This window comes from Oncorhynchus mykiss, chromosome 4 (assembly GCF_057628025.1).
Source record: "Oncorhynchus mykiss isolate SJ-2025 chromosome 4, ASM5762802v1, whole genome shotgun sequence".
Classification (NCBI taxonomy): domain Eukaryota; kingdom Metazoa; phylum Chordata; class Actinopteri; order Salmoniformes; family Salmonidae; genus Oncorhynchus; species Oncorhynchus mykiss.
The window spans coordinates 14,519,721-14,542,500 of record NC_143025.1 but is presented as its reverse complement, the minus strand read 5'-3'; the positions used below and the strand labels follow the sequence as shown (position 1 = coordinate 14,542,500).

General features: G+C 47.9%; 1 protein-coding gene across 21 annotated transcripts in view; it reads right to left on the bottom strand.

Annotated features, from left to right (window-relative positions):
- cadps2 (calcium dependent secretion activator 2) overlaps nt 1-22,780 on the bottom strand; it is a 268,319-nt gene that overhangs the window by 155,198 nt on the left and 90,341 nt on the right. For all 21 annotated transcript variants that reach the window (XR_016495113.1, XR_016495114.1, XM_090231185.1 and 18 more), the window contains exons 4-8: nt 19,002-19,082; nt 18,241-18,474; nt 17,160-17,281; nt 12,920-13,031; nt 9,807-9,946 (exon numbers count right to left, since the gene is read on the bottom strand). Coding sequence is in view for 19 of the 21 variants with exons in the window: in XM_090231185.1 (XP_090087311.1) it covers nt 9,807-9,946; nt 12,920-13,031; nt 17,160-17,281; nt 18,241-18,474; nt 19,002-19,082 (689 nt within the window). In the remaining 2 variants the exon portion in view is untranslated. The remainder of the gene's footprint in view (nt 1-9,806; nt 9,947-12,919; nt 13,032-17,159; nt 17,282-18,240; nt 18,475-19,001; nt 19,083-22,780) is intronic.

The window sequence follows — 22,780 nt, the reverse complement described above, 5'->3', positions numbered from 1 at the left end:
GGGAGAGCGAGAGAGAGCGAGACGGGGAGGGAGAGCGAGAGAGAGCGAGACGGGGAGGGAGAGCGAGACGGGGAGGAGAGCGAGAGAGAGCGAGACGGGGAGGAGAGCGAGAGAGAGCGAGACGGGGAGGAGAGCGAGAGAGAGCGAGACGGGGAGGGAGAGCGAGAGGGGGAGGGAAAGAGAGAGAGAGAGAGCGCGAGACGGGGAGGGAGAGAGAGAGAGAGAGAGCGCGAGACGGGGAGGGAGAGAGAGAGAGAGCGAGACGGGGAGGGAGAGAGAGAGAGCGCGAGACGGGGAGGGAGAGAGAGAGAGAGCGAGACGGGGAGGGAGAGAGAGAGAGCGAGACGGGGAGGGAGGGAGAGAGAGAGAGAGCGTGAGACGGGGAGGGAGGGAGAGAGAGAGAGAGAGAGCGCGAGACGGGGAGGGAGAGAGAGAGAGAGAGAGAGAGCGCGAGACGGGGAGGGAGAGAGAGAGAGAGAGCGCGAGACGGGGAGGGAGAGAGAGAGAGAGCGAGACGGGGAGGGAGAGAGAGAGAGAGCGAGACGGGGAGGGAGAGAGAGAGAGAGCGAGACGGGGAGGGAGAGAGAGAGAGAGCGAGACGGGGCGGGAGAGAGAGAGAGAGAGAGCGAGACGGGGAGGGAGAGAGAGAGAGAGCGAGACGGGGAGGGAGAGAGAGAGAGAGAGAGAGAGCGAGACGGGGAGGGAGAGAGAGAGAGAGCGAGACGGGGAGGGAGAGAGAGAGAGAGCGAGACGGGGAGGGAGAGAGAGAGAGAGCGAGACGGGGAGGGAGAGAGAGAGAGAGAGAGAGAGAGAGAGCGAGACGGGGAGGGAGAGAGAGAGAGAGAGAGAGCGAGACGGGAGAGAGAGAGAGCGAGACGGGGAGGGAGAGCGAGACGGGGAGGGAGAGAGAGAGAGAGAGAGAGAGAGCGAGACGGGGAGGGAGAGAGAGAGAGAGAGAGAGAGAGAGCGAGACGGGGAGGGAGAGAGAGAGAGCGCGAGACGGGGAGGGAGAGAGAGAGAGAGCGAGACGGGGAGGGAGAGAGAGAGAGAGCGCGAGACGGGGAGGGAGAGAGAGAGAGAGAGAGCGCGAGACGGGGAGGGAGAGAGAGAGAGAGAGAGAGCGCGAGACGGGGAGGGAGAGAGAGAGAGAGAGAGCGCGAGACGGGGAGGGAGAGAGAGAGAGAGAGAGCGCGAGACGGGGAGGGAGAGAGAGAGAGAGCGCGAGACGGGGAGGGAGGGAGAGAGAGAGAGAGCGCGAGACGGGGAGGGAGAGAGAGAGAGAGAGAGCGCGAGACGGGGAGGGAGAGAGAGAGCGCGAGACGGGGAGGGAGAGAGAGAGAGCGAGACGGGGAGGGAGAGAGAGAGAGCGAGACGGGGAGGGAGAGAGAGAGAGAGCGAGACGGGGAGGGAGAGCGAGAGAGAGCGAGACGGGGAGGTAGAGCGAGAGAGAGCGAGACGGGAAGGGAGAGAGAGAGCGAGACGGGAAGGGAGAGAGAGAGCGAGACGGGGAGGGAGAGAGAGAGCGAGACGGGGAGGGAGAGAGAGAGCGAGACGGGGAGGGAGAGAGAGAGCGAGACGGGGAGGGAGAGAGAGAGAGCGAGACGGGGAGGGAGAGAGAGAGAGCGAGACGGGGCGGGAGAGAGAGAGAAAGAGCGAGATGGAGAGAGAGAGAGAGAGCGAGACGGAGAGAGAGAGAGAGAGCGAGACGGGGAGGGAGAGAGAGAGCGAGACGGGGAGGGAGAGAGAGAGCGAGACGGGGAGGGAGAGAGAGAGCGAGACGGGGAGGGAGAGAGAGAGCGAGACGGGGAGGGAGAGAGAGAGCGAGACGGGGAGGGAGAGAGAGAGCGAGACGGGGAGGGAGAGAGAGAGCGAGACGGGGAGGGAGAGAGAGAGCGAGACGGGGAGGGAGAGAGAGAGCGAGACGGGGAGGGAGAGAGAGAGCGAGACGGGGAGGGAGAGAGAGAGCGAGACGGGGAGGGAGAGAGAGAGCGAGACGGGGAGGGAGAGAGAGAGCGAGACGGGGAGGGAGAGAGAGAGCGAGACGGGGAGGGAGAGAGAGAGCGAGACGGGGAGGGAGAGAGAGAGCGAGACGGGGAGGGAGAGAGAGAGCGAGACGGGGAGGGAGAGAGAGAGCGACGTTGAGGGAGAGAGAGAGCGACGTTGAGGGAGGGAGAGAGCGAGACGGGGAGGGAGAGCGAGAGAGAGCGAGACGGGGAGGGAGAGAGCGAGCGAGACGGGGAGGGAGAGAGCGTGCGAGACGGGGAGGGAGAGAGCGTGCGAGACGGGGAGGGAGAGAGCGAGCGACGTTGAGGGAGAGAGAGAGCGACGTTGAGGGAGAGAGAGAGCGACGTTGAGGGAGAGAGAGAGCGACGTTGAGGGAGAGAGAGAGCGCGACGTTGAGGGAGAGAGAGAGCGCGACGTTGAGGGAGAGAGAGAGCGAGACGGGGAGGGAGAGAGAGAGCGAGACGGGGAGGGAGAGAGAGAGCGAGACAGGGAGAGCAAGACGGGAAGGGAGAGAGAGCAAGACGGGGAGGGAGAGAGAGCGAGACGGGGAGGGAGAGAGAGCGCGACGTTGAGGGAGAGAGAGAGCGAGACGGGGAGAGCGAGACAGGGAGGGAGAGAGAGAGCAAGACGGGGAGGGAGAGAGCGAGCGAGACTGGGAGGGAGAGGGCGAGCGAGAAGGGGAGGGAGAGAGAGAACGAGACGGGGAGGGAGAGAGAGAACGAGACGGGGAGGGAGAGAGAACGAGACGGGGAGGGAGAGAGAACGAGACGGGGAGGGAGAGAGAGCGAGACGGGGAGGGAGAGAGCGCGCGAGACGGGGAGGAAGAGAGAGCGAGAGACGAGGAGGGAGAGAAAGCAAGAGAAGGTGAGGGAGAGAGCGCTAGAGAAGGTGAGGGAGAGAGCGCTAGAGAAGGTGAGGGAGAGAGCGCTAGAGAAGGTGAGGGAGAGAGCGAGAGAGAGAGTGAACGAGACGGGGAGGGAGAGAGAGCGAGCGACGTTGAGGGAGAGAGAGAGAGCGCGAGACGGGGAGGGCGCAAGAGAGAGAGCGTGGGACAGGGAGAGAGAGATGGGGAGGGAGGGAGAGAGAGATGGGAGGGAGACGTGTAGGGGGAGGAAGGTTAGGAAGTGCAGCTCAGTTTCCACCTAATTTTGTGGACAGTGTGCACATAGCCTGTCTTCTCCTGAGAGCCAGGTTTGCCTAAGGCGGCCTTTCTCAATAGCAAGGCTATGCTCACTGAGTCTGTACATACTAAAAGCTTTCCTTAATTTTGGGTCAGTCACAGTGGTCAGGTATTCTGCCACGGTGTACTCTCTGTTTAGGGCCAAATAGCATTCCAGTTTGCTGTGTTAAATAAATTACTTGACACATTGAAAATAAGTTTTGTTTTCTCATGATTTGGTTGGGTCTAATTGTGTTGCTGTCCTGGGGCTCTGTGGAGTCTATTTGTGTTTGTGAACAGAGCCATTGAACCAGCTGGCTGAGGGGACTCTTCTCTAGGTTCATCTCTCTGCAGGTGAGGGCTTTGTGATGGAATATGTGGGCATCATTTCCTTTTAGGCGGTTGTAGAATTTAACAGCTTTATGTGTATTTTGATAATTAGCGGGTATATTACTAATTCTGCTCTGCATGCATTAAGATCAAGGTGCTGCTGTAGTCCTTCTTGGTTGGGGACAGAAGCACCAGATCATCTGTAAATAGACAATACACCTCATCTATCCCCTGGTGGCAGATTGCAGTCTTTCAGTCTTCGTGAGAGCTGAGACAGAACCTCTTCTCGCTCTTGCTTATCTCCCACTCTCTTTAACTGCCTCCCTCCCTCCCTCCCTCCTCCCAGGGGTTGGTGGTGGTGGCAGATTACAGTCTTTGGGAGAGCTGAAAAGGAATCTACCCTGTGCCTTTTCTCTCTCTTGCTCATCTCTTTCCCTCCTCCTCCCCTCTTTGTGGGGGGAGGGGTTGGCAGATTGCAGTCTTTGGGAGAGCTGAGAGCTCCCTCTTCTCTTTGCCTTTTCAGCTCCCATCAACAGATGGCTGCTTTTAATGGAGAAGCGTTCAACCTGAAAATCCAACCTCTCCATCTCTCTCTGTCAGTCAGTCTGTCTATCTACTTTTCTTCCTGGTCTCTCTCTCTCCCTTTTCCTGCTTTGCTCACTTTCTTTCTTCATTCCTAAAATGGACAGTCCTCAAGTGTGCCTAGTGTGTTGATGTGTGTATGTGCATTTCATGAAAATGCCAGATGGGCTGGTTAATTTTTTGCCTAGTGGGCCTGTCTAACTTGGGTTTTCTGAGCAAAAGGTAATTATTTCATAATGGGCCGGTGTGTTAGACATGCCAGGGCCAATTTTTGTTCTCAGTCCGCCCCTGTGTGTGTGTGTGTGTGGGGGGGGGTTACATGTTGATGTGGAATATGCATGCTTGTGAACGTGTTTTTAATTCATGTGTATAAGACCATGTCTGAATTTGAAATTGACAGTGTTTCGCCAAATGCTTGTCCATGACTTTGATTATAATTGTGTTGCTGTGAAACGATGTCAGCTTGTGTGTGTGTGTGATACATACATAACATAACATTACATTACATACATACATACATACATACATACAGTGGGGCAAAAAAAGTATTTAGTCAGCCACCAATTGTGCAAGTTCTCCCACTTAAAAAGATGAGGCCTGTAATTTTCATCGTAGGTACACTTCAACTATGACAGACAAAATAAGAAAAAACAAAATCCAGAAATTCACATCGTAGGATTTTTAATGAATTTATTTGCAAATTATGGTGGAAAATAAGTATTTGGTCAATAACAAAAGTTTCTCAATACTTTGTTATATACCCTTTGTTGGCAATGACAGAGGTCAAAAGTTTTCTGTAAGTCTTCACAAGGTTTTCACACACTGTTGCTGGTATTTTGGCCCATTCCTCCATGCAGATCTCCTCTAGAGCAGTGATGTTTTGGGGCTGTTGCTGGGCAACACAGACTTTCAACTCCCTCCAAAGATTTTCTATGGGGTTAAGATTTGGAGACTGGCTAGGCCACTCCAGGACCTTGAAATGCTTCTTACGAAGCCACTCCTTCGTTGCCCGGGCGGTGTGTTTGGGATCATTGTCATGCTGAAAGACCCAGACACGTTTCATCTTCAATGCCCTTGCTGATGGAAGGAGGTTTTCACTCAAAATCTCACGATACATAGCCCCATTCCTTCTTTCCTTTACACGGATCAGTCGTCCTGGTCCCTTTGCAGAAAAACAGCCCCAAAGCATGAGGTTTCCACCCCCATGCTTCACAGTAGGTATGGTGTTCTTTGGATGCAACTCAGCATTCTTTGTCCTCCAAACACGACGAGTTGAGTTTTTACCAAAAAATTATATTTTGGTTTCATCTGACCATATGACATTCTCCCAAACTTCTTCTGGATCATCCAAATGCTCTCTAGCAAATTTCAAACGGGCCTGGACATGTACTGGCTTAAGCAGGGGGACACGTCTGGCACTGCAAGATTTGAGTCCCTAGCGGCGTAGTGTGTTACTGATGGTAGGCTTTGTTACTTTGGTCCCAGCTCTCTGCAGGTCATTCACTAGGTCCCCCTGTGTGGTTCTGGGATTTTTGCTCACCATTCTTGTGATCATTTTGACCTCACGGGGTGAGATCTTGCGTGAAGCCCCAGATCGAGGGAGATTATCAGTGGTCTTGTATGTCTTCCATTTCCTAATAATTTCTCCCACAGTTGATTTCTTCAAACCAAGCTGCTTACCTATTGCAGATTCAGTCTTCCCAGCCTGGTGCAGGTCTACAATTTTGTTTCTGGACTCCTTTGACAGCTCTTTGGTCTTGGTCATAGTGGAGTTTGGAGTGTGACTGTTTGAGGTTGTGGACAGGTGTCTTTTATACTGATAACAAGTTCAAACAGGTGCCATTAATACAGGTAACGAGTGGAGGACAAAGAAAAAGAAGTTACAGGTCTGTGAGAGCCAGAAATCTTACTTGCTTGTAGGTGACCAAATACTTATTTTCCACCATAATTTGCAAATAAATTCATTAAAAATCCTACAATGTGATTTTCTGGATTTAGTTGACTTCATAGTTGAAGTGTACCCATGATGAAAATTACAGGCCTCTCATCTTTTTAAGTGGGAGAACTTGCACAATTGGTGGCTGACTAAATACTTTTTTGCCCCACTGTACATACATACATGAACAAGAATATAAATGCAACAAGTAAAGTGTTGGTCCCATGGTTCATGAGCTGAAATAAAATATCCCAGAAATCTTAAATACGCACAAAAAGCTTATTTTACTAACATTTTGTGCACAAATTTGTTTACATCCCTGTTAGTGAGCATTTCTCCTTTGCCAAGATAATCTGTCCACCTGACAGGTGTGGCATATCAAGAAGCTGGGCCTTGCTCCCCAGTGGGTGGGCCAGTCTCCAAAGGGGTGGGCCTACGTCCTCCCAGGCCCACCCATAGCTGCGCTCCTGCCCACTAATGTGAAATCCATAGATTAGGGCCTAATTTAATTATTTAAATTGAATGATCTCCTTATATGAACTGTAACTCAGTAAAATCATTGAAATTGTTGCATGTTGTGTTTATATTTTTGTTCAGTATATACATATAAACACACAGTACACGGTAGTGTCCTCCTTGGTACTCGAAGGGTCACCTGAGATGGTATTAAACTTCTGAAGAGACACTAGCCAATTAGGGGTAGCCTACCATCCTGCAGACAGACTGACACAGACACACACGTGCACGCATACCTGCACACACAGGCACGTGTGCACATGCAAACACACGCTTCACTCAGCACCCGGTGTCTCAGCACCCGGTGTCTCTTCACTAAGTCCTAGTTATGAAGTGACCTCACTAAGACCTGTCTTGGTACTCCACTGATTTGACTGATGGCATGAATGAATGTCATTGGGTTTAAAAATGGGTCTGGGCTGCCATCTGCTGGAGCAAAGGAGGCCCAACATGAAATAAATCCAATTACATCAACATGTACCTCAAATAATGGATTCCTGTCCAATAGACAAGGCAGAATTACTTTAACACACACACACACACACACACACACACACACACACCTCATATACCAACTGTTATGTCTGCTTACTGACAGACAGTAGTTGTCCATGCCTCTGCTTTTCTAAGCTTAGCTCATCATCTTTCTCTCTCTCCGTTTCCTTCTCTCAATCTGTCAGTCACCACTAGGGGGCACTGCTATCATTTCTTTGCCTCGTTCTTAAAACAGTTTTTATTACAGTCTAACCCTTCCTGGAGGGCCAAGTGTCTGCTGTTTAGTGGTTTTTCTTACTAATCAGTGACCTTAATTCATAAATCAAGAACAAGGGAGGAGTGAAAACCCAGACACTCAGCCCCCCGAGGAATGAGTTTGACACGTGCATGAGTCACTTTGCTGTTTTTCATCAGATCTTATGATGCAATGGGAGAAAAACACACATATCCCATACAAAACATGTCCTAGTAAACTCTAGGCCAGGTAAATGTAACAATTTCAAAGATTCACATGACTGGGCAGGGGTGCAGCCACTTGGCAGCCAGGCCCTGACAATCAGAATACGTTTTTCCCAACAAAAGGGCTTTATTACCGACAGAAATTATCCTCAGCATATGTCTCTGAACAAAGGGGGTCAAAATCAAAAGTAACCGTCAGTATCTGGTGTGGCCACCAGCTGTATTAAGTGCTGCAGTGCATCTCCTCCTCATGGACTGCACCAGATTTGCCAGTTCTTACTGTGAGAGGTTACCCCACTCTTCCACCAATGCACCTGCAAGACATTTCTGGGGGGAATGGCCCTAGCCCTCACCCTCTGATCCAACAGGTCGCAGACATGCTCAATGGGATTGAGATCCGGGATCTTCGCTGGCCATGGCAGAACACTGACATACCTGTCTTGCAGGAAATCATGCACAGAACACCTGCAACAAGCTCAGTCCGATGATGCTAGTAACACAGCGCCCCAGACCATGACGGGCCCTCCACCTCCAAATCTATCCCGCTCCAGAGTACAGGCCTCGGTGTAACACTCATTCCTTCCACGATAAACAAAAATCAGACTATCACCCCTGGTGAGACAAAACCGCGACTCGTCAGTGAAGAGCACTTTTTGCCAGTCTTGTCTGGTCCAGCGACGGTGGGTTTGTGCCCATAGGCGACGTTGTTGCCGGTGAGGTCTGTTGAGGACCTGCCTTACAACAGGCCTACAAGCCCTCAGTCCAGCCTCTCTCAGCCTATTGTGGACAGTCTGAGCACTGATGGAGGGTTTGTGTGTTCCTGGTGTAACTCGGGCAGCTGTTTCCATCCTGTACTTGTCCCGCAAGTTGTTTGGATGTACCAATCCTGTGCAGGTGGACGAGCAGTGTCCGTCCTGTCTCCCTGTAGTGCTGTCTTAGGCGTCTCACACTATGGACATTAGGGCACGTTCAACATACCTTAGGCACGTTCACACAGATGAGCAGGGACCCTGGGCATCTTTCTTTGGTGTTTTTCAGAGTCAGTAGAAAGGCCGCTTTAGTGCCCTAAGTTTACATAACATTTACATGTGTATAAGATGACACATACTGTATCTATTATGTGTGGGAATAATTTGGAACAGATTTCCAAAATTAAAATCACTTGGAGCTGATTTGCAGGCTGGGCCGGGAGTTAGGGACAACTCTATGGTCCATACCCTCAGTATGAACTGGGTAGTGTGGTCCATACCCTCAGTATGAACTGGGTAGTGTGGTACATACCCTCAGCATGAACTGGGTAGTGTGGTCCATACCCTCAGCATGAACTGGGTAGTGTGGTCCATACCCTGAGCATGAACTGGGTAGTGTGGTCCATACCCTCAGTATGAACTGGGTAGTGTGGTCCATACCCTCAGTATGAACTGGGTAGTGTGGTCCATACCCTCAGTATGACTGGGTAGTGTGGTCCATACCCTCAGTATGAACTGGGTAGTGTGGTCCATACCCTCAGTATGACTGGGTAGTGTGGTCCATACCCTCAGTATGAACTGGGTAGTGTGGTCCATACCCTCAGTATGAACTGGGTAGTGGGGTCCATACCCTCAGCATGAACTGGGTAATGTGGTCCATACCCTCAGTATGACTGGGTAGTGTGGTCCATACCCTCAGTATGACTGGGTAGTGTGGTCCATACCCTCAGTATGACTGGGTAGTGTGGTCCATACCCTCAGTATGACTGGGTAGTGTGGTCCATACCCTCAGTATGAACTGGGTAGTGTGGTCCATACCCTCAGTATGAACTGGGTAGTGTGGTCCATACCCTCAGTATGAACTGGGTAGTGTGGTCCATACCCTCAGTATGAACTGGGTAGTGTGGTCCATACCCTCAGCATGAACTGGGTAGTGTGGTCCATACCCTCAGTATGAACTGGGTAGTGTGGTCCATACCCTCAGTATGAACTGGGTAGTGTGGTCCATACCCTCAGTATGAACTGGGTAGTGTGGTCCATACCCTCAGTATGAACTGGGTAGTGTGGTCCATACCCTCAGTATGAACTGGGTAATGTGGTCCATACCCTCAGTATGAACTGGTAGTGTGGTCCATACCCTCAGTATGAACTGGGTAGTGTGGTCCATACCCTCAGTATGAACTGGGTAGTGGGGTCCATACCCTCAGTATGACTGGGTAGTGTGGTTCATACCCTCAGTATGACTGGGTAGTGTGGTTCATACCCTCAGTATGACTGGGTAGTGTGGTTCATACCCTCAGTATGACTGGGTAGTGTGGTTCATACCCTCAGTATGACTGGGTAGTAGAGTTCTTACCCGCTGTGCTTCATGTTGGGGGGTTTGTCCATGCGGACGGCTAGTTTGATCTTCAGCTCTGAGTCCTGACTGTTCTTTGACACCACCATCTTGTGCAGCTCGGCCTGCTTGGGTCCGTTGGTGGTGGGGTTCAGGATCACCTGGGAATGGGAGGGAGGGAAGAGAGAGAGAGGGTAGAGAGAGAGGGAATAGATTGGGGGAATGGGGGGAGGAAATGGAAGGAAGGGAGAGAGGGAAGAATGGGGTGACAAAAGGGAGAGGGCACAGGAGAGAAGAAAAAAAGAGAATTTGCAGTAAAGTGAAGTAATGATGAACAGCTGCACACGCACACACACACACACACACACACGATACACAAACAGCGTCTCATCAGTTAGTCATTGACTGACACATCCATATTCTGTGACAATGATGGGAACAGACAGGTGAAGGACATCAGAAAACCATGGCTGTCTGGCTGGGGGAAGAGAGTAGAGATGGGGAGGAGGTGCCATAGACAGAGACACACTTCTTTCTCATCGCAACCCCCTCTGCAGTTGCTCCGTATGCAAGAAAGGGATTCAGATAAAATCCAAAGCTTTAGCAATGTTATCCTCATCTTTATATAGAAACATTTGTGTTTTGAGTTGCTGGATATCAGTGTGAGTGTGTTAGAGAGAGGGTGAGGAAAGAGAGAGCAAGAGGGAGGGGGATAGGGATGTGGGAGAGGGATAGGGAGGGGCAAGGGATGGGGAGAGGGATGGGGGTTAGGGAGGGAGATAGAGATGGGGAGGGGGATAGAGATGGGGAGGGGGATATAGAGGGTCATAGGGATAGGGATAGAGATGGGGAGGGGGATATAGAGGGTCATAGGGATAGGGATAGAGATGGGGAGGGAGTTAGAGATGGTCATAGGGATACAGATGGGGAGGGGGATAGAGATGGGTAGAGGGATGGGAACAGGGATGGGGATATGGATAGAGATGGTATGGGGAGAGGGGAGTATAGGGAGGGGGATAGAGATGGGTAGAGGGATGGGGACAGGGATGGGGATATGGATAGAGATGGTATGGGGAGAGGGGAGGAGGATATGGATAGAGATGGGTATTGCGAAAAGGGAGGGGGATAGAGATTGGGAGGGGATAGGGATGGGGGATAGGGAGGGGGATAGAGATAGGGAGGGGGTAGAGATAGGGATGGGGTAGAGATAGGGAGGGGGTAGAGATAGGGAGGGGGTAGAGATGGGGATAGGGAGGGACATAGGGATGGGGAGGGGGATAGGGGAAAGGGAGGGGGATAGAGATTGGGAGGGCATAGGGATGGGGGATAGGGATGGGGATAGGGAGGGGGATAGAGATGGGGAGGGGGATAGAGATATGGGACAGGGAGGGTCATAGGGATAGGGAGGGGGTTAGAGATGGGGAGGGGGTTGAGATAGGGTAGAGATGGGGATGGTGATAGGGAGGGGGAGGGATAGGGATAAAGATAGGGATGGGGATAGAGATGGGGATGGGGATAGAGATGGGGAGGGATAGGGATAGAGATAGGGAGGGGGATACAGATAGGGAAGGGGATACAGATAGGGAAGGGAGGGTCATAGGGATAGGGAGGTGTTAGAGAATGGAATGGGATTAGAGATGGGGACAGGGAGGGCCATAGGGATAGGGAGGGGGATAGAGATTGGGATAGGGATGGGGATGGGAATAGGGATGTGGGATAGGGGGGGTCAAAGGGATAGGGAGGGGGGGTTAGAGAGGGAGGGGGTTAGAGATGGGGATAGGGATAGGGAGGGTCATAGGGATAGGGAGGGGGGGTTAGAGAGGGAGGGGGTTAGAGATGGGGATAGGGATAGGGAGGGTCATAGAGATGGGGAGGGGGTTAGAGATGGGGAGGGGGTTAGAGATGGGGAGGGGGTTAGAGATGGGGAGGGGGTTAGAGATGGGGATAGAGATGGGGATGGGGATAGGGAGGGTCATAGGGATAGGGAGGGGGTTAGAGACGGGGAGGGGGTTAGAGACGGGGAGGGGGTTAGAGACGGGGAGGGGGTTAGAGACGGGGAGGGGGTTAGAGACGGGGAGGGGGTTAGAGACGGGGAGGGGGTTAGAGACGGGGAGGGGGATAGTGATGTGGATAGTGATGGGGAGGGGGATAGTGATGTGGATAGTGATGGGGAGGGGGATAGTGATGTGGATAGTGATGTGGATAGTGATGGGGATAGTGATGTGGATAGTGATGTGGATAGTGATGGGGAGGGGGATAGTGATGGGGAGGGGGATAGTGATGTGGATAGTGATGGGAGGGGGATAGTGACGTGGATAGTGATGTGGATAGTGATGGGGAGGGGGATAGTGACGTGGATAGTGATGTGGATAGTGATGGGGAGGGGGATAGTGATGGGGAGGGGGATAGTGATGGGGAGGGGGATAGTGATGTGGATAGTGATGGGGAGGGGGATAGTGATGGGGAGGGGGATAGTGATGGGGAGGGGGATAGTGATGGGGAGGGGGATAGTGATGGGGAGGGGGATAGTGATGGGGATAGTGATGGGATAGTGATGGGGAGGGGGATAGTGTTGGGGAGGGGGACGGGGATAGGATTGTGGATAGGGAGGGGGATGGGGATAGGGAGGGGGATAGGATTGTGGGTGGGTATGTGGATAGGGATGGGGATGGGGAGGGGGATGGGATTATGGATGGGGATAGTGATGGGGATAGGGAGGGGGATGGAGTGGGGACGGGGACAGGATTGTGGATAGTGATGTGGATAGTGATGGGGAGGGGGATAGTGATGTGGATAGTGATGGGGAGGGGGATAGGGTGCCACAGACAGAGTAGAGAAGGTGAGGAAAGAGGGAGAAAGATGAAAACAGGAATGGAGAGGGTCAGACTTTTAAAGCAATTACGTTTGACAAAAGAGATGAAAATGGAGAATGAAAGAGCAGAAACAAAAAGCAAGGAGTTGGCAGAATGTGTGTGTGGCATACCCCCTTTGAATAATGGTTGATAGAGATAGATATCAATAGTGAAAGATATTGAATGATATCAATAGTGAAATATACTGATGTAAATGATATGAATAATGGTTGATAGTGATAGTGAATGATATAAATCATAACAGGTGTGCAGGTGTCTTACCCGTCCCAACTCCTTGTCTTCCAGAGCCAGTACCCCTGTGCTCTCTGTGAACAGCTTGACTTTGACCATTGGTAACGGGTGCGTCGTCATGAAGTCCCCCTGAGTGCCCCACCTGAAAGACAAGATTCCACCCCTCAGGATTAAACATGCATAGGACTACAATTGTTGTGTAACTAAGAGCTGATATTAAGCGCCATACAGGTATTTGTGTGTATTCAGTAATCATAAGAGTTAAGGGGGGGAAAAAAAAGAGTCAAAATATCAGGCAAGTCCATTTCAAAATGGCGATTACCCATCCTTGTACCCATTATCTTGCTGCCAATAACCCATTGTGGGTGCTCACAGACCAAAGACTCTAGAATTGTATTACCATAGAAACATTTCTATCACCCTTTCTGTTCTTCTGTCACACAACGCTTCCTTTTTCTACCAGAGTGGCCAACCAGTGAATGTCCGGTGATAGTGGTGCCTCCCATTGTGCCTGGAAGTTGATGAAAAGTAACTCTGGAATTGATTTTGCAGGGTAAATAAGGCATTTTCAGATGTGTGCAGCCAACACTCGCTCAGCTTCTAGATGAGAGAATGGCAGTGACAAGGTTTTCTATGAAAATCAGTGTGTGTTTGCAGTGCTTCACCTCTTCCTCCACACGACTGACTGTATCACATGGCATTTTGTGGGCCTTTATCTAAAGATGTGTGCTGTTCTTTTAGAGCTACAAAAGCTCTGCCGTTTCCTTTCTTCATGGTTATACAGCAGTGAGGAGTGAGTACCCAATCCAGTCATTGTAGGTCTGTACTCTGGAAGCTTCTGATGTTGGTTCAAGGTTGAGGATGAGCATGATGGGTCATTCAGATATCCCACTGCGCTCAAACTGAATGAATCAACGTTTATTGCACTTAATAACAACAACAAAAAAATCTATGTGATGAAAAATCAAAGTGGAAAAGTGATTGGATTTGCAAAACATCATCAATGTAAAGGGATTTCAGGAATGTCTGTATTTTACCCTGAATCCAATGACATGGTTAAAATGTTTTTGGTTTTACAATACATGTCAAAACTAGCATTGACCTGACGTCTGTGCCTAGTGGGATAGCACCTGCATGACGGGTCACAAGTGTCTGTTAGTGTGTGTGTGTGTGTGTGTGTGTGTGGGCATGTGTGTGTGTGCATGCGTGAGAGTGTGAGTGTGAGTATGTGTGTGTGTTCAGTTACATGCATGCATGGCCTCAGAATGCTGAATGACCTCTTGCTTCTCAATGACAGCAGGAATCCAATGTAGCTAACAAATTATTTTTTCCCAGTTGCCAAGGAAACGTGTGGAATGCGTTCAAAACGGTCTGTCCCTCAAGTTGCGAGAGACAAAAGAAATACAAACTGCTAATTTACAGAGGAGGGTAAAGGGCAATTCAAACAAGAAGTGGCTATTGTTTGTCTCGTGTCATTTCTATCATGGTACACAAAGAAAATGGACTCTGGAGATAACCCTTAGACTTTAACCGACACCCCTCTGTCCTTGTTCACCACTCTTAGGAAAGCCCACAAGTCAACAGTTAAGTTTGCCATGCGAGGGAGGTTAACTATGTTAGCTATATTTACTTAAGGCGTTTTCTGTCTCAGATGCATTATCAGATCTGACGAGGAATAGAATAGCAGCCATGACAGACCCAGCTGGAGCAAAACATTGACTCCATTTATTCCTTGAAAAGAGTGCAAGACTAGCGAGTGTGTGGGAAGGAAGGTATTTTCCCATCTCTGCTGAAGGACAAGCACCGTCTGTCTACGTAAAAAATACTTAGAAATTCACTGATTCATTTTCAGTCAAGTAACTGCCCTCAAATCCAACTATGAAAAATCAGTTGTTGTCTCGCTGTCAGCCTACGCAGAGGAGTAGAATGACTTCACATTGAATGGAGCCTCGAACGGTAAGGAAAAGGATCTAAAAAGGTCCTTAAGATTATGCAATGATTGTGCAATAGACAGCGCTATGAACACATGGACTGGCTGTCTATGAGATCATGAAAAGAACATATTCCTACATAGTTTGACTGTATTTTGGTTATGATAAGGGATAAGACAGTTGTACCAAGGCCATGTACAAACGTGTTGTTCAAGAATCAAAGGGTTTGTCATGAATTGAAATGACAATTAAATTGAACAGCAAGTATTCCTCCAGATGGCTTGAAGGCCATGTTGTTCTGGTCTCTGGGCTAATGAAGATGATGGTATATTGTAGTGACAGGTACTGGAGAGCAGTCACGGTCTGAGCTCTGAGAGTCTGAAAGGGCAGTCTTATTAATGCATTACCAGACTGCTGCCGCCGCCAGTCTAATAACCATGCCGAAATCAACGTCCAGGCGCACGGCAACAAGCAATGACTCACTGCAACCTCATCATCAAAAAGCAGACATTTAACTTCTGCTGGAGGCTGTGAGACAGTAGCAGAGTCGTGATGTGATCAGAGGGATAATGTGGTGCCGAGTCACACAACAGAGGCTGTTAACTGTATCCCTTGGCTATGTGGATGGGATGATATGAACATTTGGTGACCAGAGGTCTCAAGAGCCTCAAATATTTTCAATTTAAGGACAAGGACAAGATGATAAATGTTCAGCTAAATGAGATAGAACGATAAAAACAATTAAACTAGTGTTCCCACAGACATGTTTAAAGGGCACAGCAGCAAGACTTCACCTAATACTAGACTTTAATATGGCTAGAGCCTGGGATTCATCTACATTTCCATTTCAATCAGATGGGGGAACACTTTGAGCAATTGTGTTAAGGAATACACTCCAACACATCATTATGACCAGCTATGTATGCTACTACAAGCCACATGTCTAGATTGGGTAGTCCCAGAACCAGGCACGCAACTTTCACTGGGGACAGGGGATTTTGAAATGCATTCTGTAATTGCATTATTGTGCCCCCAGTTTTATCATTAGAATGTGATTCAAAACAAGGCAATGGTGTGCTTTAAGACCATGCGGACTCTGAGCGGTCGGGTAGGCTGTTTGGAGTGTTCAGAAAATAAATATCCCCACTTCTAAAACCAAAGTTGCGCCCCTGCCCAGAACTCTTGCGAGATGACCAAGAAGCCATCTGTGTTTTTAACCAAGCTAACAAAGGAAGTGGAAATGATGTGAGCTCAGACAGGTGAACTCCTTGACCCAACACTGAACCTGCATGGCATGTTGGTCCGGGGTTACACCACCGAACACAAACTCCGCCGTGCTGTCTATTCACCTCCCAATGGTGCCACCCGGCCGCTATGCTGAAAAACAAGTGGAGCGGACAGCAGAGGAAAAATCACCACTCGAGGGGGAGGGTAAGAGGCGGCGGCAAGGATTTGTTCTGTGGACCCAGCACTGTCATTGGTGCTGTATCCTGGTGATCCACATGGGAGAAGACTACAGAGCTATCAACAGTGCTCACTACCACCCAACCCTCTTGCATCACATAACTCACAGCTTTAATAGGCGCATTCAGGACATTAAACAATGCTCTGGGGAAGCATTGTAGCCTTAGATGTTAAAACCAGTAGTCTATTACAAAGAAGAGTAAAACACCACGCTCTAAGCTCAGAGACGCAGGGCATCATAAGCATTCAAAGCTAAAGTCTGAGTGCATTAGCATCAGGTATGGCTGCCGTGCTCACGTTTACTTCATCTTTAGAAGCTGACATGCCAAGACTAGGGATAATCCACTTAGACCTAAATAGGCAATGCTCTCTCTGCTGTAAACATTCAGCTTCCTTTTAAAGTGCAAAATAGCTGCGTCTCAAATGTTCAAATACACCTTATGTCTCGAGACAGTTCCAACTTAAACCCATCGGACATTGTTACATATTACCTATACACATCTTTGAAAAAACTTTTTTTTCTTCTTAAAATATAAAAATACATACAAATTTGTCCTCCCCAGCCATGTTCTGGGAAGGATTAAAAACTCTAGGACTAAAATAAGCCATTCTATATGCCTTGTGAACTTCCATCAATAGATGGCAATAGATCTGAAAATAAACCATATTACTCAATTCCCGAAAAGGTGACTTCTCTGTGACAAGGTTTTTCCAAGACACCGATTACTGTTCACTTGACATTTCAAAACATGACTGAACAGTCATTATTAAGCAGACGCTCTTATCTGGAGTGAATGACAGTGAACACACGCAGTCAATATATTATGTGACCACTGCGGTAAGAGAACTTGCAAAACGTGTTAATGTTGACTTACTGTGGTCTGGAAGCTTCCGCCTGGTCTGTCTGCAGTTTCTCCCCCCCCTCCACCTCCATGGTGCAGTACACAATCCTGTTAGGAGCCACCGACTTCAGGCCCTGCACTTCCACTATCACTATCTGCAAACAGCAACAGAGAGGACATGGTCAGCTCCACACATCTGCAGACAGCAACAGAGAGGACATGGTCAGCGCCACACATCTGCAGACAGCAACAGAGAGGACATGGTCAGCGCCACACATCTGCAGACAGCAACAGAGAGGACATGGTCAGCTCCACACATCTACAGACAGCAACAGAGTGGACATGGTCAGCTCCACACATCTACAGACAGCAACAGAGTGGACATGGTCAGCTCCACACATCTGCAGACAGCAACAGAGAGGACATGGTCAGCTCCACACATCTGCAAACAGCAACAGAGAGGACATGGTCAGCTCCACACATCTGCAAACAGCAACAGAGAGGACATGGTCAGCTCCACACATCTGCAAACAGCAACAGAGAGGACATGGTCAGCTCCACACATCTGCAAACAGCAACAGAGAGGACATGGTCAGCTCCACACATCTGCAAACAGCAACAGAGAGGACATGGTCAGCTCCACACATCTGCAGACAGCAACAGAGAGGACATGGTCAGCTCCACACATCTGCAAACAGCAACAGAGAGGACATGGTCAGCTCCACACATCTGCAAACAGCAACAGAGAGGACATGGTCAGCTCCACACATCTGCAGACAGAGGCACTATCACCGAATCCACATACAGAGGGGACACCCTATAGAGAAACTTATGTTACACAGCGCGCATGGAGACAGGCATGTAGGCACGCGCCAAGCAAAATCAAAGAGCAGATATGTTTAGTTTGTTTTTACTGGCCCCTTAGACACAATAACCCTCAAGCTGACCCCAGAATAGAAAAACAACAGACTAACGTAAATAAATGTCAAATACACATAGATCTTTCCTTTAAAAGTCCACCAGAAATCAACAAATCAATTGACTGTGAGTAACCTGAGCGTACCACTAAATAACTTTCTGGGCAAGAGTACAAGATGACCTTGCAAAAACACACCTCCAGTGTGAAGGAGAGGACTACATCAGACTTGGAGAGGAATTCGGTCTCCTCGCCCATGTCCAGGAAGGAGTTGTTCATGGTGGAGCGTTTGAGCTTCTGTTTGAAGTCGGGACCTCCCTTGGCCACAGGTAGACTCTCCAGGTTGGCCATGAGCAGGTTGACAGACGAGCGCAGCTCCTCGATGTACATGGCCTCCATGTCTTTGGACACAAACTTTGGGTACTTTCTCTCCTAAGAGGGAGTCAGTGTTAGATGAAGAGTTCAGTATCCACTGTTGTGGCAGATTATAACTACAGTAATCACAAATGTTATTTTAAGTATTCTGAAACAGTGGTCAACAACCACCAGTCCAGCTTCATGGTGTCTAACCAGCTTTAAAAAGGGAAAACTCCAACCAAAAACTATTTTGGTATTTGTTTCATTAGTCTATTGCTGATATAGTCCCAAAACATGTTGCATGTCCACAATCACGTTTTCAAGATATATAACTTTAAAAACACATACGCAAAACATTTCTGGACTATATCAATAATGGACTAATTAAATAAATACCAAAATAAAATTGTTGGGTGGAGCTTTCCTTTAACAAACCTGATTCAATTAATCATTGTGTAGTTGGTTAGTTGACTCAGATGTGAAAGTACTTGGCTGGAAAGAAATGTCCGGACACCCTGTTACTCTCCATGACCAGAGCTGATGATCACTGTTCTTGGCTTACTTAGACTTCTTATTTAGAGGGCTGTAGGAGTAGGACTTACCTTGGCTACCCTCTCTGCCAGCTGTTGTCGTCCATCCAGCTCCCGGCGGATCTGGGCTGCCTGCTCATCCACATTGTCCAGCTAAAAACCACAGACCAGGAAAGAAAGTGTAAAGCAACCAATCAAGAGCTGAGGACCAGGAATGAGTGTGTCAAATCAACAGGATGATCAATAATGGTATTGTAACAATAATGTTAATAAATTAAGAGACATGGAGTTTTGACCAAACAATCAAACATTTAAAAGAAATGTATAGCACTGAGCAGACATATATATACACTTCAAGTGAAATGCTTGATAATGCATGTGATATCAACAGAGATATATTTTCAGCATGATCTTAATATTGACTGGATTTCATTAAGCTGCCCACTCAAGAAAAGGCTTCAAACTGTAACCAGTGCCTGCAACCTGGTTCAGGTTATCAACCTACCAGGGTAGCTACAAACAGCACAGGAATTAAATCACCAACATGTATTGATCACATCTTTACTAATGCTGCAGAAATCTGCTTTAAAGATGTATCCAGATCCATTGTATCTAGTGATCACAATATAGCAGCCATATTCCTTATAGCCATATTGCTTATTCCAGTGACTAATAAGCATGCAGCCATTAAGAAAAGGACTGTAAAAACATAAATCCCTGTGGGTTGAAGAGCAATTGAAAAATGTTATGGTTGAGAGGGTTGAGGCAAAAGGAATGGCAAATAAGTCTGGCTGCACAACCGATTGGCAAACGTACTGCAAATTGAGAAAATTGTGTGACTAAACTGAATAAAACAAGAAGAAACTATACTATAAAACAAAGAGAAATTATCTAAAGAATGATAGTAAAAAGCTTTGGAGCACCTTAAATAAAATGTTGGGCAAAAAGGCAAACTCCGCTCCATCATTCATTGAACCAGATGGCTTATTCATCACAAAACCCACTGATATTGCCAACTACTAATGACCCCCCCCCCCCCCCCCCCCCCCCTCAGCAAGTTTAGCAAACTTAGGCATGATATGCCAGCAGCAAATGCCGACACTACACATCCAAGTACAACTGAATAAATTCTAAAATACAAAAATTGTCTTTTCATTTAGAAAAGGGAGTGTGGAAGAGGTGAAAAAATACTGTTGTCTATCAACAATGACAAGATACCTGGGTCTGACAACAAGGATGGAAAATTACTGAGGATAATAGCAGACAGATGCCTACAATAAAGTGTGCCCTCAGGCCTGGAGGGAAGAAAAAGTTATTCCGCCACCCAACCATATTAAAGACCCCTTTACTGGCTAAAAGAGACGACCAAATCAGCCTGTTACCAACCCTTAGTACATTTGTAGAAAAAAAATTGTTTGACCAGATACAATGCTATTTTACAGTAAACAAATTGACAGACTTTCAGCATGCTTTTAGGGACGGACATTCAACAAGCACAGCACTTACATAAATGATGATTGGTTGAGAGAAATTGATGATGAAAAGATTTTGGGAGCTGTTTTGTTAGTCTTCAGTGTGGCTTTTGTCATTATCGATCAGTCTGCTGCTGGAAAAACATGTGTGTTATGGCTTTACACCCCCTGCTATATTGTGGATAAAGAGTTACCTGTCGAACAGAACACAGATGGTGTTCTTTAATGGAAGCCTCTCCATCATAGGTAGAATCCATCCAGGTAGAATCAGGAATTCCCCAGGGCAGCTGTCTAGGCTCCTTACTTTTTTCAATCCTTACTAATTACATGATACTGGCTTTGAGTAAAGTCAGTGCGTCTATGCATGTGGAAGACAACACTATACACATCCACTACTAAAGCGAGTGAAATTACTGCAACACTTAAATAACTAAAGTCAGTTTCAGAATGGGTGGCAACAAATAAGTTATTCCTAAATATTAAAAAAATTATAAAAGCATTGTATTTGGGACAAATCATTCACTAAACCCTAAACATCAACTAAATCTTGTAATGAATAATGTGGAAATTGAGCAAATTAAGGTGACTAAACTGCTTGGATTAACCCTGGATTGTAAATTGTCATGGTCAAAACATGTTGATGCAGCATTAGTTAAGGCAGAGAGAAGTCTGTCCATAATAAAGTCCTGCTCTGCCTTCTTATCAACACTATCAAATAGGCAGGTCCTACAGGCCCGAGTTATGCACACATGGACTACTGTCCAGTCGTGTGGTCAAGTGCCACAAAGAGGAACAGGGAAATTATAATTGGCTCAGAACAGGGCAGCACAGCTGGCCCTTAACTATACACAGAGACCTAAAATTAACAATGTGCATGTCAATCTCTCATGGATCAAAGTAGAGGAGAGACTGACTTCATCACTACTTGTTCTGTAAGAGGTATTGACATGCTGAATGCGCCGAGCCATTTGTTTAAACTATTAGCACACAGCTTGGACACCCATGCATACCCCACAAGACAAGCCACCAGAGGTCTCTTCACAAGTAGTAGTGGGCTGAGGGCTCAAACTTAATGTGCTGTGAAAAGTGTTATGAAATGTAATGTCATGTAATATTTTTTATTGTATATACAGTGATTCGGAAAGTCTAAAATTGATAAATAAAATAAAAAACTAAAATACCATATTTACACAAGTAGTCAGACCCTTTGATATGAGACTCAAAATTGAGCTGTTTCCATTGATCATTTTGAGATGTTTCTACAACTTGATTGGATTCCATCTGTGGTAAATTAAATTGATGGACATGATTTGGAAAGCCACACACCTGTCTATATAAGGTCCCACAGTTGACAGTGCATGTCAGAGCAAAAGCCAAGCCAATAGGTCGAAGGATTTGTCCGTAGAACTCTGAGACAGGATTGTGTCGAGACACAGATCTGGGGAAGGGTGACAAAACATTTCTGCAGCATTGAAGGTCCCCAAGAACACAGTGACCTCCAACATTCTTAAATGAATGGAAGAAGGATCTTGTTCAGGGAGGTTACCAAGAACCCGATGGTCACTCTGACAGAGCTCCAGAGTTCCTCTGTTGAGATGGGAGAACCTTCCAGAAGGACAAACATCTCTGCAGCACTCCATCAATCAGGCCTTTATGGTAGTGGCAAGACTTAGAAGCCACTGCTCAGTAAAAGGAACAAGACAGCGCACTTGGAGTTTGCCAAAAGACACCTAAAGGCACTCTCAGACCATGAGAAACAAGATTTTCTGGTCTGATGAAACCAAGATTGAACTCTGGTCTGAATGCCAAGCATCACATCTGGAGGAAATCTGGCACCATATATTCAGTGAAGCATGATGCTGGCAACAACATGTAGTGGGGATGTTATTCAGTGGCAGGGACTGGGAGACCGTTCATCGAAGGAACGATGAACGGAGCAAAGTAGAGATATCCTTGTGTTACCTTTCCGAGTTTCTGTGTTGTTTTGGGGTTGTATGTGTATATGTTTCAGGAAATGGCTTCCTGGATTCCAAGAAGCTGATTGGTCGGCCCCATTGCAGATTGTCGATCTGACCCTGCCCTCTCATCAGGGGATACAGCTTTCTGCAATTACTGACTCCTTCTGCAGCTTGAAAAGCCAGTGTTCCTTTGTTAGTAGAGAGAGCTTCTTTGTATGTGCTGTGTTGGTTGCTGGTCTGGTAAATTTGTTGTAAAGTGTTTTAGAGCCGGTCCTGCAGAGGTATGTGTTTGCTATAGTACCTAGTGTTTTTAGTTTATTCAAATTGTTCTGAGTTTGACTTATTCTGTTTCATTTGTTCCCAGGGGGAAGGGGAAGGCTCCTTGGGAGTGTACGGCAAAAGGCCTGCGGGCATACATATA